This window comes from Stegostoma tigrinum, chromosome 45 (genome assembly GCF_030684315.1).
Source record: "Stegostoma tigrinum isolate sSteTig4 chromosome 45, sSteTig4.hap1, whole genome shotgun sequence".
Lineage (NCBI taxonomy): Eukaryota > Metazoa > Chordata > Chondrichthyes > Orectolobiformes > Stegostomatidae > Stegostoma > Stegostoma tigrinum.
Genome location: NC_081398.1, coordinates 6697491 through 6714449, shown reverse-complemented (window position 1 = coordinate 6714449; position 16959 = coordinate 6697491). Strand labels below are relative to the sequence as shown.

Sequence of the window (16959 nt, the reverse complement as noted above, 5' to 3'; positions counted from 1 at the left end):
GAATTGGAGAGTTTGGGGGTGCGTGAGTTAACTTGTGTTTGCTGAGGGAACGTGTTCCTTGAGGACAAAATCAGCCCGGCTTGGGGAGACACGACTTCCACACCACCCCACCTCCCCCACCACCCCAAGGACCTCTGGCATTGCGACGCCTCCTGCAGTTGGATAGCCGGCCTTCGGGAGGAGAGAGAGAATGCAATTGGATGAGAAGCCAGTGGCTAACAATCCAGGCTCGTGAGGGTTAAGGCGAAGCTCTCACTGTCTCTTTTTGCCTGAAGCTGGATACCTGACACGCCTCTCGCTATTTAAAGTCACTCAGGTGTTTTCAGTGCGACACTCGAACCTCTGATATCTGAGCTGGGGGCGATTTAGCTGCCATCATCTCCCGCTGTACCCTGGGTGCCGATCCAGCTTCCTCACACTCTCTTGATCAGACAACGTTTGACGAGGTACTGAGCTGCACATTCGGCACTGGGGAGGGATTTGGGGCGGGGGGGGGGGTGGATTGTGGTGGGTGATGCCTGGGGCACAGTGCTGAGCGCCCGGTCAGGGAGGAGGGCAGTGATGGGGGCGGTTTTCGCAGTGGTGTTTGAGCCTCTTTGAACAGGATAGAAAGCCCCCAAAGAGCCAAGGTATGGGCGTTGGGTACCGAGAGAGGCTGTGGACAGTGAGACAGAGAGAGAGAGACTGGGCACCGAGGGAGTGAGCACTGAGGGAGAGTGGGCACCAAGACAGGGGAGGTGTTAGCGGGGAGGGATCCGAGGCTCCAAAATGGAATTCAAATGGATTTAAAAAGTCCAGAATGAGGAATCAGAGATGAACTCCTTCATTAATTGGAATGTGATGGATGTAAGCGCCTGTTTCTTTGCTGGTTCGCTCACCGTGCCCAGAGGAGGAAATTGGCACCGTGACCCTTCTCTAGGTAACTCCAGGCCCCACAGCAACAGGGCTAGCACTCCATTGCCCAGTGGGCTATTAAGGATGCAATACTTATGACAGACAGTCCCATCTTGGGCAGCATAGTGGCTCAGTGGTTAGCACCGCTTCCTCACAGCACCAGAGACTCAGGTTCGATGCCAACCTTGAGCGAATGTCTGTGTGGAGTTGGCACATTCTCCCCTGTGTCTGCGCGGATTTACTCCCACAGTCCAAAGATGTGCAGGTTGGGGAGGATTGGAAATGCTAAGTTGCCCACAGTGGCCAAAGATGTGCAGGCTTGGTGGGTTAACTGTGGATAAGGCAAGGTTACAGCGATAGGGTGGGATTCTCTTCAGAGGATTGGTGTAGGCTCAATGGGCCAAATGGTCTGTTTCCACCCTGTAGGGATTCAATGATCTATGCACAGAGGGTGAGGGAGGGAATTTTGGAGGCTAGGTTCCCATAATGCTCAACAGTTAATGACATGAGGAAATGGAAGTTGACCAGAAATGGAAAAGTATAGAGAACTTGAGGAGGGTAGGGCTGGAATATAGAGGGTGTGGGCCCGTCACACAGGCTGGAGGAGAGTAGCGAGCCTGTGGATGGATTTGAAATCAGAATGTTAAAATCGGCGTGCCCCTTTCTGGGCGCCAATGTGGGTAGAAGTTGGTATTGATGATAGGGTCAACGAGCCGTGTTTGTGTGGCAGGATTGGTGTTGGGATGGGAGGGGAAGAGCGTCTTAGGGTAACGTAGCACTGGAGACCAGGGCGTTGGCAGGGACAGGCCAGAGGCAGTGATGCTGAGATTGAGGGCATCGTTTGTCAGAGGCACAGCAAGATCCCAAAAGCCCTTCCTTTGGCAAGGCAGAGCTGTGGAACCTTTCAGCAGTTGCCCTCTAAAGCCTCATGCTGTCGGGTCAAAATCTGGAGGACAGCCTGTCTCTCCCCACACCTCAATGTCTCATTCCAAATGCCCTTGGGGGCCATTTTGAGCCCAAACAATCAGAAGATGATAATGGGTAATGTAAAATAAGGGGAGGGGATTTTGGCGGGGGGGTTAGTGGGACATGGCCAAGCTGGGGGAGAGAGGGGTAACGGGCTTATGCCTTGGTGAAGAGGCAGATGGAGTTCCTTACTGGGAGGTCTGGACCACATTGTGTCCTGGGTCTTTCTCTCCCCCTTGCCAAACCTGCCCCCACCCACCCCTCCCGGGGAACTACCATCATTGAGGCACTCCTCCCTCCCTCCCTCGGGGGTGGGGGTCCAACGTCAGCCAGCTCACCTGGGCGGATATCTTGCTGGGAGAGACACCTCAAAATGGCTGCTCACTCGGCCAACACTGTGCAGTTGGAGTTAGCCCCCAGGGACTTGAATGGACTGTTTGGGCCGAATGGCTATTTTCTGCACCGTGCATCCAATCAGTGGGGCAGCCACTTGGGGAAAAAAAATAGCCCAAAGAGAAAGAAGTTGCATTTAACCAGGGGACAAGTCCTATCCACTGCTGCTAAGCCCCCCCAACCCAATTTTATTACCTGTGATTAATTCCGATTCCCTCCGCATTCTGCATTTTTTCATTGATATAGCACCTACTGGATGCCCCAAGGGTTGTTAGTGCCATCACTGTTTCAGCCCAAGTTATGAGTCACAGATCCATTGAGGTCAACAGCACAGCGAAAAGCTCTTAATGCCATGCTTAATAAGAATTATAACAACCTGGACAGAATTACATTCGAATTTCCAAATTAAAATCCAGAATTAAATTAAATTCTGAATTTCTGAAATAAATTCAGAATTTACACAGCCTTTTGGTCCATCTTATTTCCCCCGCTTCCTCTCGGCCCACCTACTTATCCTCCTGTTCCGCGTTCCCTCACGGCTTTATCCAGCTTCCTCATGAATCCTTCCCTCCCGCACTGACTGCTCCCAGTCGGAACAAGCTCCGCCTTCTCTTCACTCTCCGGATGAAGGGAATTCTCTGGAATCATGGAGACCTGGCAACAGGCAAGACGAGGCTATGTCACAGAATCCTCGAGGCCTGTACCATCGAGATAACAGCCAACCACATTGCTGTGGGTCTGGAGTCACATGTAGGCCAGACTAGGTAAGGATGGCAGTTTCCTTCCCTGAAGGACATTAGTGACCCAGATGAGTTTTTCCAACAATCGACAATAGATTCATGGTCATCATTATTTTTATTGGGCTCACAATTGCATGTCTATGCACTTCCTCAATATGATGGCGGTTTCTGTCTGTGCCACACTTACAGGCAGATTCTCAACACTCTTTGGGTGAGAAGTTTGTTCCTCATACTCCTTCTAAAGCTCCTGCCTCTTCCTTTCCCCCACCCATCCAGAGGAAATGTTTCTTCCTGTTATGCCCCTCAACATTTTCTATATCTCAATCCTGTTCCCTCTCAGTCTCCTCTACTCTAAACACAAATACCCCAGTCTGTCCAAACTCTTTCCATCACTTAAACTCTCCAGCACAGGCATCCTGGTAAATCTCTCCCAGACCAGGCAACATCCTGGTAAATCTCTCCCGGACCGGGCAACATCCTGGTAAATCTCTGATGGGGGTGACAGAAATAGGGAGGGGTGTAGGGGGACAGTGTGGTGGGGGTGACAGAGTTAGAGAGGGGTGTAGGGAGACAGTGTAGTGGGGGTGACAGAGATAGGGAGGGGTGTAGGGGGACAGTGTGGTGGGGGTGACAGAGATAGGGAGGGGTGTAGGGGGACAGTGTGATGGGGGTGACAGAGATAGGGAGGGGTGTAGGGGGACAGTGTGGTGGGGGTGACAGAGATAGGGAGGGGTGTAGGGGGACAGTGTGGTGGGGGTGACAGAGATAGGGAGGGGTGTAGGGGGACAGTGTGGTGGGGGTGACAGAGATAGGGAGGGGTGTAGGGGGAGAGTGTGGTGGGGGTGACAGAGATAGGGAGGGGTGTAGGGCGACAGAGTGGTGGGGGTGACAGAGATAGGGAGGGGTGTAGGGGGACAGTGTGGTGGGGGTGACAGAGATAGGGAGGGGTGTAGGGGACAGTGTGGTGGGGGTGACAGAAATAGGGAGGGGTGTAGGGGGACAGTGTGGTGGGGGTGACAGAGATAGGGAGGGGTGTAGGGGGACAGTGTGGTGGGGGTGACAGAGATAGGGAGGGGTGTACGGGGACAGTGTGGTGGCGGTGACAGAAATAGGGAGGGGTGTAGGGGGACAGTGTGGTGGGGGTGACAGAAATAGGGAGGGGTGTAGGGGGACAGTGTGGTGGGGGTGACAGATAGGGAGGGGTGTAGGGGGACAGTGTGATGGGGGTGACAGAGATATGGAGGGGTGTAGGGGGACAGTGTGGTGGGGGTGACAGAGATAGGGAGGGGTGTAGGGGGACAGTGTGATGGGGGTGACAGAAATAGGGAGGGGTGTAGGGGGACAGTGTGGTGGGGGTGACAGAGATAGGGAGGGGTGTAGGGGGACAGTGTGGTGGGGGTGACAGAGATAGGGAGGGGTGTAGGGGGACAGAGTGGTGGGGGTGACAGAGATAGGGAGGGGTGTAGGGGGACAGTGTGGTGGGGGTGACAGAGATAGGGAGAGGTGTAGGGGGACAGAGTGGTGGGGGTGACAGAGATAGGGAGGGGTGTAGGGGGACATCGTGGTGGGGGTGACAGAAATAGGGAGGGGTGTAGGGGGACAGTGTGGTGGGGGTGACAGAAATAGGGAGGGGTGTAGGGGGACAGTGTGGTGGGAGTGACAGAGATAGGGAGGGGTGTAGGGGGACAGTGTGATGGGGGTGACAGAGATAGGGAGGGGTGTAGGGGGACAGTGTGGTGGGGGTGACAGAAATAGGGAGGGGTGTAGGGGGACAGTGTGGTGGGGGTGACAGAGATAGGGAGGGGTGTAGGGGGACAGTGTGGTGGGGGTGACAGAAATAGGGAGGGGTGTAGGGGGAACAGTGTGGTGGGGGTGACAGAGATAGGGAGGGGTGTAGGGGGACAGTGTGGTGGGGGTGACAGAGATAGGGAGGGGTGTAGGGGGCCAGAGTGGTGGGGGTGACAGAGATAGGGAGGGGTGTAGGGGGACAGTGTTGTGGGGGTGACAGAGATAGGGAGGGGTGTAGGGGGCCAGAGTGGTGGGGGTGACAGAGATAGGGAGGGGTGTAGGGGGACAGTGTGGTGGGGGTGACAGAGATAGGGAGGGGTGTAGGGGGACAGTGTGGTGGGGGTGACAGAGATAGGGAGGGGTGTAGGGGGACAGTGTGGTGGGGGTGACAGAGATAGGGAGGGGTGTAGGGGGACAGTGTGGTGGGGGTGACAGAAATAGGGAGGGGTGTAGGGGGACAGTGTGGTGGGGGTGACAGAGATAGGGAGGGGTGTAGGGGGACAGTGTGGTGGGAGTGACAGAGATAGGGAGGGGTGTAGGGGGACAGTGTGATGGGGGTGACAGAAATAGGGAGGGGTGTAGGGGGACAGTGTGGTTGGGGTGACAGAAATAAGGAGGGGTGTAGGGGGACAGTGTGGTGGGGGTGACAGAGATAGGGAGGGGTGTAGGGGGACAGTGTGGTGGGGGTGACAGAAATAGGGAGGGGTGTAGGGGGACAGTGTGGTGGGGGTGACAGAGATAGGGAGGGGTGTAGGGGGACAGTGTGGTGGGGGTGACAGAAATAGGGAGGGGTGTAGGGGGACAGTGTGGTGGGGGTGACAGAGATAGGGAGGGATGTAGGGGGACAGTGTGGTGGGGGTGACAGAGATAGGGAGGGGTGTAGGGGGACAGTGTGGTGGGGGTGACAGAAATAGGGAGGGGTGTAGGGGGACAGTGTGGTGGGGGTGACAGAGATAGGGAGGGGTGTAGGGGGACAGTGTGGTGGGGGTGACAGAGATAGGGAGGGGTGTAGGGGGACAGTGTGGTGGGGGTGACAGAGATAGGGAGGGGTGTAGGGGGACAGTGTGGTGGCGGTGACAGAAATAGGGAGGTGTGTAGCAGAATGGGTGTTGGGGTGATAGAGACAGGGAGGGCGTCTGAGATTACGATTGTATCTGACAATGACAGTGAAGATTATAAAATGCTGCAGTTCAGAGCGAACAAGAACAGATCCCTGTGATAGCAGAAATCTGGGAACCTGAGTTGGAATGGGCAGTTTGGCCCAGGGCCCATCTCTCTGTGCAGCGAAGGAGAAACTGGGACCATGACTGACTGTACATCAAATAGGGACGCTGGTTGGATTGTCCCTTGTCAGAGCTGGTGATCCCCTGGCATTAGCGTGGCTTGAATGTTAATTACCACTTCCCAGCCTGAGCCAGGATACTGCCCAGATCTTATTGCATTTGGACACTGGCTGCTTCAGTATCTGAGGAGGTCCACTGAACATTATTTAACATCTGACTTCGCACTAACTTGTCAAATTCTCCAAATGCCTTTGGTGTCGTGTCCACGGTTAATGTCATTGATGAATTCTCCAGGAGGACACCAATAGGTCGAAAAGATTTGAAGGGGTTGGTCACTATTGACAGTGGAAACCCGGGAGATTGAGGAGGATGGGGGGACCTGCTGTGTCAGGGAGTAGTCAGGAGCCAGACTGAGACATATAAAGCAAACTGGATGTACACAGGACGAGCGAGAGAAAGAGAAAGAGAGAGAGAGAGAGAGAAGAAAAGGAACAGGGTAACAGAGTGAGATGAAGAGAAAGGCAGGAGAAGGCTTGAGGCACAAGCACGGAGCAGAGGGACTGAACGGTTTCTGAGTTGGAAATATGTGAACCTGCGACGATAGTGATAATTGTTGATGGAGGGGCTTTGCAGAGGCTCTGGAGATTAGTTGAGTTTTATTGACAGTAATGGCTGCTTGTTGCTTTTGCCTTTTGCTGCTCCCCAGGACCAGAAATGGCGGCCCCTGTGGTACTAATGACACAACCTCAGCAAACCACGACTATCATCAATACACAACCCAAAGGCTGGAACACCGGTATTTTCGAATGTTGTGAAGATTGTGGGATCTGTACGTATTGAGTCTCTTCTCTCCTTTCCATTCCCTCCATCTGTTTACACGTTGTTCGAATTTTGTCCCCCCTTTTTAAGGGGCTCGGAACTCAGGGCTTTCTCGCACAGGATTCGTCAATGCAGCAGGCTGAGAGAGTCAAGGGGGACTTTGACTCCAGAAGCATCACAGTTGAGTCATTGGCCATCTTCAATGCATGCACACAGACATCAATACACACTCAGACTGGTACACACTGACACAAACACTTGTGTATACTCACATACACACACTCATTCACATACACACACACTCATTCACACACACTCTCACACACATGGACACCACGCGCTCTCACACACACACACTCTCACACACGCGGACACCACGCGCTCTCATTCACACACACACTCTCACACACACGGACACCACGCGCTCTCATTCACACACACACTCTCACACACACGGACACCACACGCTCTCATTCACACACACACTCTCACACACACGGACACCACGCGCTCTCATTCACACACACACTCTCTCACACACACGGACACCACGCGCTCTCATTCACACACACACTCTCTCACACACACGGACACCACACGCTCTCATTCACACACACACTCTCACACATACGCGGACACCACGCGCTCTCATTCACACACACACTCTCTCACACACACGGACACCACGCGCTCTCATTCACACACACACTCTCACACACACGGACACCACACGCTCTCATTCACACACACACTCTCACACACACGGACACCACGCGCTCTCATTCACACACACGCTCTCACACACACGGACACCACGCGCTCTCATTCACACACACACTCTCACACACATGGACACCACGCGCTCTCATTCACACACACACTCTCACACACGCAGACACCACGCGCTCTCATTCACACACACGCTCTCACACACATGGACACCACGCGCTCTCATTCACACACACGCTCTCACACACATGGACACCACGCGCTCTCATTCACACACACGCTCTCACACACGCGGACACCACGCGCTCTCATTCACACACACGCTCTCACACACGCGGACACCACGCGCTCTCATTCACACACACACTCTCACACACGCGGACACCACGCGCTCTCATTCACACACACACTCTCACACACGCGGACACCACGCGCTCTCATTCACACACACACTCTCACACACGCGGACACCACGCGCTCTCATTCACACACACACTCTCACACACATGGACACCACACGCTCTCATTCACACACACACTCTCACACACACGGACACCACGCGCTCTCATTCACACACACACTCTCACACATACGCGGGCACCACGCGCTCTCATTCACACACACACTCTCACACACACGGACACCACGCGCTCTCATTCACACACACACTCTCACACACATGGACACCACGCGCTCTCATTCACACACACACTCTCACACACGCGGACACCACGCGCTCTCATTCACACACACACTCTCACACACGCGGACACCACGCGCTCTCATTCACACACACACTCTCACACACGCGGACACCACGCGCTCTCATTCACACACACACTCTCACACACATGGACACCACGCGCTCTCATTCACACACACACTCTCACACACGCGGACACCACGCGCTCTCATTCACACACACACTCACACACACGGACACCACATGCTCTCATTCACACACACACTCTCTCACACACACGGACACCACGCGCTCTCATTCACACACACACTCTCACACACACGGACACCACGCGCTCTCATTCACACACACACGCTCTCACACACACGGACACCACGCGCTCTCATTCACACACACACTCTCACACACATGGACACCACGCGCTCTCATTCACACACACACTCTCACACACACGGACACCACGCGATCTCATTCACACACACACTCTCACACACGCGGACACCACGCGCTCTCATTCACACACACACTCTCACACACACGGACACCACACGCTCTCATTCACACACACGCTCTCACACACACGGACACCACGCGCTCTCATTCACACACACACTCTCACACACACGGACACCACGCGCTCTCATTCACACACACACTCTCACACACACGGACACCACGCGCTCTCATTCACACACACACTCTCACACACACGGACACCACACACTCTCATTCACACACACACTCTCTCACACACACGGACACCACGCGCTCTCATTCACACACACACTCTCACACACACGGATACCACGCGCTCTCATTCACACACACACTCTCACACACGCGGACACCACGCGCTCTCATTCACACACACACTCTCACATACACGGACACGCACAGATGCACACATGCACACATACACACTCACTCACACCACATACTCTCATTCACATGGATGCACACGTACGCCCACGGATGCACACAGACGCATACAGTTGGATATGCGCACACACACACACACACACACACACACACACACACACACACACACACACACACACACACACACACACACACACTCTCACACACACACACGCGGACTCACAGAGACACACACATACACCCACACACGGACCACACACACACAGATGCACACTGACACACACGGACACACACATGCACACAAAACACTCACTCACACCACACACTCAAATTCACACACACACACTCACTCACACACACACCACAAGCATTCATTCACACACACATGCACACTCATACACATACACACATATACACATATTGACACATTCACACACTCAATCACTCACTCTTTCGCACACACACACACACACACACACACACGCACACACGCACACACACACACACACACACACACACACACACGCACACACACACACACCCATTCTCACACACCACACACTCTCATTCACACACACACACACACACACACACACACACACACGCACACACACACACACACACACACGCACACACACACACACACCCATTCTCACACACCACACACTCTCATTCACACACACACACACACACACACACACACACACACATACACACACGCACACACACACACAGAAACACTCTCACACACACACACCCCACTCACATATGTAGACAAACACAAAAACACGCTCATGCACACACACTCTCTCACTCACTGACATGTACTCACTCACACACACACACTCAGTCACAGATTTACACACACACTCTCACATACAGTCTCCACCATACGTCCTGCAGTTTGCGTTGAGATATTGCGCCTCACCCATCAGATTTGTGATGTCAATGGCAGTTTTTTTTGTAATGAACAGGGATAAAATTATATGGAGCAACTTCCTCAAAGTTGGAGAGAATAAGGTATGGAGCTGGATGAACACAGCAGGTCAGGCAGCATCAGAAGAGCAGGAAAGCTGACGTTTCGGGTCTGAAGAAGGGTCCTTCCTGCTCCTCTGATGCTGCTTGGCCTGCTGTGTTCATCCAGCTCCACACCTTGTTATCTCAGATTCTCCAGCATCTGCAGCTCCTACTATGTCTTCCTCAAAGTTGGGTTAGAAACAGAGCAGACAGCAGCTCCAGGACGGACCGGGGAATCTGGGAATGGTCACCTGAGAATGCTGTACCTCTCGGATAGAAATTGGTTGCGTCATACATCGCACAACAGGCTGGTCAGGAAATAGTGACATGTTCCTCATGGAAACATTCTTTGATAATTTTCGGAACTGATGAAATATTAAAGAATGTGACAATACCGGAATATAGTATGCTGGACATCATCAAAAATTCCCAGGGCATGGGCAGCACGGGGTTAGATAGAGTAAAGCTTCCTCTACAGTGCCTCCCATCAAACACTCCACGAAACGGACAGCACATGGTTAGATAGTGTAAAGTTCCCTCCACACTGACCCCCTATCAAAGACTCCCAGGGACATGGACAGCACAGAGTTATGACAGAGTAAAGCTCTCTCTACACTGTTGCCATCGAATGGTTAAGGTGAAACGGAGTCACAGAGTTGAAGATAATGAAGAGTTGTGAGATAGTGACGAAGGAACACTGTTATACTTGACTGGTGACTGGCAAATGGAAGCAGATGTATCGAACAGCCAGAATAGAGGAGAAGAGATGATCTTTGTTCGAACACATTGGCCAGGAGTGTGCTGCCCAGAAAGGGACGTAGGAACTTTGAGAAGGGCAAATTGGACAAACATTCGAAGGGTAGAAGTGATGTAAGGTTGTGGGGTATAAGGTGGGTGCTGGTAGTGGTGTGTTGGTGATGGTTCTCACTGTATCATGCTTTCAGGGACTTAGTACAGCTATCGATGAGCTGAATGGTGTCCGTGTTGGAGGCCGTCCAGTCCTCCGGGCATTCTCAGGTGACCATTCCCAGATTCCCCGGTCCGTCCTGGAGCTGCTGTCTGCTCTGTTTCTAACCCAAGAGCAAGCCTCTGCTTTTCTCGAACAGGCTTACAACACACTGAGAGACTAGGCCTGAGTCCCTCCTCTGAAGCTAAGGCAGTACGGGAGAAGGCCAGAAGTCCAGGACACTGGCTCACAATCAGGAAGAGGCAGCAGATTCTTCGGGAAACTCGCCCAAGGCCTGTAAATAAGGCCCAGGAAATTAAAACAAAATCAGAAAATCCTCCCACTCTCCTACCCTGTCCTCCCTCCAACCCCCTCACACAGCCCAGGCTCCCTTCCTTAGTTTCAACGGGGAGGCATGTGAACAGTTTATTTATTAATGTTGTCAGTGGAGGAAACAGCCCGTAACATCTCCAACGCTGCAGAAGTAAGTGATTTTAATGAGAATTTAGAAAGCATGGTTAGTAAGTTTGCGGATGAGACCATAATTGGTGGTATCGTGAGAAAAGTTACCTAAGATGAGTAAGTGATCTTGAGAAATTGGATCAAAAGACTGAGGAGTGGCAGAAAGGGCTTAATTTGGAGAAATGCGAGGTGTTACATTTTGTTAAAACAAACAAGGCAGGGCTGATACAATTAGAAGTAAGGCCTTGAGTAGTGCTGTAAAACAGAGAGACCTAGGGGTTCAGGCACAAAGTTTGCTTCACATGTAGACAGGGTGGTGAAGAAGGCATTTAGCACGCTTGCCTTCATTGCTCAGGCCTTTGAGTATAGGAGTTCGGACGTTACGTTGAGGTTGTACAGGACGTTGGTGAGGCCTCTCCCAGAGCACTGCGCCCAGTCCTGGTCGCCCTGTTATAGGAAGGATATTCTTCAACTGCAAAGCGTTCAGAAAATGTTTATCAGCATGTTGCCGGGACTGGAGGGTTTGAGTTATAAAGGAGATGCTGGGAGTGTAGGGAGCCTGAGGGGTGACCTTATAGAGATTTGTAAAACCATGAGGGGCGTAGATACGTAGATAAGGTGAATGATAGTTGTCTTTTGTCTAGGGTGGGGGATTTCAAGACGGGGGAGGCACATTTTTAAGGTGGGGGGAGAAAGATTTAAAAACTGACATGAGGAGCCACTTTTTTTAAACAGTGGTTTGTGTGCGGAATGAACTTTAGGAAGGGGTGGATGCTGGTACAGTTATAATGTTTAAAAGACATTTGGATAAATTCATGCATAAGAGAAGTATGGAGGGACATGGGCTTCCGCTACCTGCAATCTGGCCCCACTACCACGGATATATTTTCCTCCCCACCCCTATCTGCCTTCCGAAGGGGCCACTCTCTCTGCGACTCCCTCATCCGCTCCACACTCCCCGCTGCCCCCATCACACTCGGCACTTTTCCCCGCAACCGCAGGAACTGCCCCTACACCTCCCACATCACCTCCATCCCAGGACCCGAGAAAACCTTCTACATCAGACAGAGGTTCACCCGCCCATCCGCCAGTGTGGTCCACTGCATCCGCTGCTCCCGGTGAGACCAAGCGGAGGCCATGTTGTACAGCACCTGCGATCCATTCGCGACAAACGACAGCACCTTCCGGTGGCGAACCACTTCAACTCCCCCTTCCCACTCCCTGAACGATATGTCCACCCTGGGCCTCCTCCGACGTCATAATGACACCACCCACAAACTGAAGGAGCAGCACCTCATATTCTACCTCGGGAACTACAGCTCGATGGTCTCAACGTGGATGTTACCAGTTTCAAAATCTCTTCCAACGCCCAATCCTCCTTCTCATTCCTGCCTCCCTGATCTGACACAGCCAATCCATCTTCTCTCCCACCTATCCACTCCTCCCAGCTCACTGACCAATCCCCCTCACTGCCTAACTGCACTCACCTATCAACATCCCACCTACCCTTCCCCAGCCCCACACCTCCTCTGTCTACTTATTTCTGAGCCCCCTTCCCCCTCCTCCATTTCTGAAGAAGGGTCCCGACCCGAAATGTCAGCTTTCCTGCTCCTCTAATGCTGTGTTCCTGCAGCTCCACATGCTTTATGACTCTGTGACGCTTTCTTGAAAACTTTACTGATTTCTGTAAGAGAGAATATCGTGGGAAAGCATGGGGCTGACCTTTTTAACAGGGGAGCTAGAAACACAGCTCTCCATTGAAATCAGAGGGAGAGTACGGACCACTGTATGACCAAAATTTCCTTGTAAGGGAATCATGAAATGCTGGTATGCGGGACCCACGCACAGACACTCAAAGATGCACACATGCACACACACACACACACACTCACCGCACACACCACAAACATTCACTCACACACACACTCATACACACACACACACATATTGACACACTCACACATACACACACAATTACTCACTCTTTCACACACACACACACACACACAAACACCACTGCACACATGCACACCCACTCATATACACCACACACTCTCGTTCACACACACACACACACACACTCACACACACTATACGCACACACACACACACTACACACACACACACACACACACACACTCATTCACACACACACACACTCTCATTCACACACACACAAACACACACACACACACACACACACACACACACACACACACACACACACAAACACACACACACACACAAACACACACACACACGGTTAACTCACACATGGTCATACATGAATAGGAAAGCAAATGGAAGCTCTTGATTGCCAAAGCAATGGACCTTCTTAGAGTTGGATAGGGTACTGGCGGGACGATACAGGGGGAACTATGTTGAGTTTTGGTCCCCTTATTTGTTCTGAAAACAGCTCAAAAAAGATTTTCTTGGCCATTTCCCAGAATAAAGATATCTTTGTTTTCCACAACAAAAGCAGAAGTTGCTGGAAAAGCTCAGCAGGTCTGGCAGCATCTGTGAAGGAAGGAAAATCAGAGTTAATGTTTCGGGTCCGGTGACCCTCCCTCAGAACCCGATATGTTAACTCTAATGTTTTTCTGATGACAGATGCTGCCAGACCTGCTGAGCTCTCCCAGCATTTCTGAAGAAGGGTCTCAACCCGAAACGCCAACTTTCCTGCTCCTCTGATGCTGCTCGGCCTGCTGTGTTCCTCCAGCTCCGCACTGTGTTATCTCGAGCTTTTCCAGCAACTTGTGTTTTTGTTCCTGATTTACAGCATTCGACCTTCTTTCAGTTTTTGTCCTGTCTTTGTCTTCCAATGGGTTAGCTGTATTTTGGAAGAATGTGAGGCAATCCATTTTTGAGCCCGTTAAATTTCTGAGGGTTATATAGAAATGCAAAATTCTGGGAATCTGAAATGGAGCGCAGGGAGTCGAGAGGTAACCTTATAGAAGTTTATAAAATCATGAGGGGCATGGATAGGGTGAATAGCAAAAGTCTTTTCCTTAGGATGGTGGAGTTCAAAACTGGAGGGGCATAGTTTTAAGGTGAGAGGAGAAAGATTTAGAAGCGACATGACATTGAAAAGGCATCTGGATAAGTACATGAATAGGAAAGGGTTAGAGGGATATGGGCCAAATGCTGGCAAATGGGACTAGTTTTGTTTAGGAACATGGTCAGCATGGAAAGGTTGGACTGAAGGGCCTGTTTCCATGCTGTATAACTTTATACGGAGCTGCTCTGCAGAGAGTAACAGACCCTGGTATGAGTCTGGTATGACTCTTCTTCAGGGAAACTTTCTTCAAATCTTCAATGTTCTGAAGAATCATTGCAGACAGAAAATCATCCTCTCTCCCCAGATTCTGTTGAGTGTCTCCCATATTCCGAGGTGGGTGCTCAGGTGTCAGGAGGATGTGACACGCGCAACCCCCCCCAACAGAGGAGACACAGTTCCAAAATTATGACTCTCTCCGATTGAAGACGAAGATGAGTTGGAATGTCTTTTCTCAGAGGGTACCATGGTTTTTCTTTGGGGAATTCCCTACAGGAGAATGGGTTGTCGAATGTACTGGAGGCCAAGATAGAACCACAAGGGGGAGGTAATGAGGAGGAGGATAGCAGGCAGGAAAGTGGAATAGGGCTACGATTGTGTGGAACGCTGGAACAGATTCTAGAGGCTGAATGGCCTACTCCATCCCCTATTTCAAACAGTCAAAAGTGTGTTTGGCCACAGTGAAATGGACAGTCTATTCTTAGGTGGCCCAGGCTCTCAAAAATAGCAAGAATGTGAACAATGACCAGACACTTTCCTCCATGAGGATGATGGAAAGCGAAGTATTGGATGGATCACTGAGCAGAACGCCCCCTTAATCTTTGTTTTTTGCAATTTCTTTTTAAATTCATTGGCGGGATGAGGGTGTTGTTGGCTGGGTCAGCATTTATTGCCTATCTCTAATTGTCCAGAGAGCTGTGAGGTCAGGAGTCACATATAGGCCATGCCAGGTAAAGATGGCAGTTTCCTTCTCTCATTGGTGAACGAGCTGAGTTCTTCCTCAGCAATGACAGTTATGTCTAAGACTCTTACTTTGAAATTTGCATTCAATTCTAATTCCACCATCTGCCGAGGCAGGATTCAAACCCAGGATCCCAGAGCATTAGAGGTATCAGGAACTACAGATGCTGGAGAATCTGAGATAACGCGGTGCAGAGCTGGATGAACGCAGCAGGTCAAGCAGCATCAGAGGAGTAGGAAGGCTGACGCTTCGGCCTTGACGATGAAGAGTCTGGAGCCTCAGGAGAAGGATCTAGGCCCGAAACGTCAGACTTCCTGCTCCTCTGATGCTGCTTGGCTTGCTGTGTTCATCCAGCTCCATACCTTGTTTTTCCAGAGCATTAGCTGGCTGGTTTAACAGACCAGCAATAAGACTACCAGGCCATCCTTTTGCACCATACAAGTTATCTGGCACAGACCAGCTTCCACCTTCAGCACGGTGGCTCAGTGGTTAGCACTGCTGCCTCACAGTGCTGGTGACTGGGGTTCGATTCCAGCCTTGGGTGACTGTCTGTGCACAGTTTGTGGGTTTCCTCTCACAATCCAAAGATTTTTGGGTAAAGGTTTGGCACAACATTGTGGGCTGAAGGGCCTGTACTGGTCTATGTTCTATGTGTGGGTTAAGGTGGATGGGCTGTGCTAAATTGCCCCATAGTGTCCAGGGATGTGCAGCCCTGGGGAGGTTTAGCCATTGGAAACTGCAGGGAGGGTCTTAGGAGGGTCAGTGTGGACTCAATGGGCCAAATGGCCTGTTCCCACTCTGTGGGGATTCTAGAATGCAGCTTAAAAAATCTTGTGTTTGGGGGCGATAAATGGGAGGTAGATCTGATGAGGGGTCTAGGCCCGAAACGTCAGCTTTTGTGCTCCTGAGATGCTGCTTGGCCTGCTGTGTTCATCCAGCTCCACACTTTGTTATCTCGGATTCTCCAGCATCTGCAGTTCCCATCATCTCTGGTACATCTGAGCAGCCTACAATGCTTTTTTCTGAAAACTTGAAGTGAGAAAAACAATTCATACCCACCCTGAATGATGTGGATCTGTTTCAAATAATATTATTCACACAATTTGAAAGGTGAAATGGGGAAGTGCAGAGAGTGATGACGTGAGTGGGTGAGGTTAAACTCAATCCTGCTTAATTGAATGACCTGTTATCACTGATTGAATGGCCTGTTTGGTGAGTTTAGCACTGCCTCTCTGTGCAAATTCAATTGGGAGAGCAACTACACTCCAAACATTGGCCCAAGGGCATTGGCAGAAACAATGATCTCACAGAGCTTCCCAGTTA

General features: G+C 51.4%; 1 protein-coding gene across 1 annotated transcript in view; it reads left to right on the top strand.

The window, feature by feature from the left end:
- Positions 1–325: 325 nt before the first annotated feature.
- ponzr6 (plac8 onzin related protein 6) overlaps positions 326–16959 on the top strand; it is a 36445-nt gene continuing 19811 nt past the window's right edge. The window contains exons 1-2 of the mRNA XM_048524326.2: positions 326–446; positions 6771–6893. Of these exons, the coding sequence (XP_048380283.1) occupies positions 6779–6893 (115 nt within the window). The 5' untranslated portion in view covers positions 326–446; positions 6771–6778. The remainder of the gene's footprint in view (positions 447–6770; positions 6894–16959) is intronic.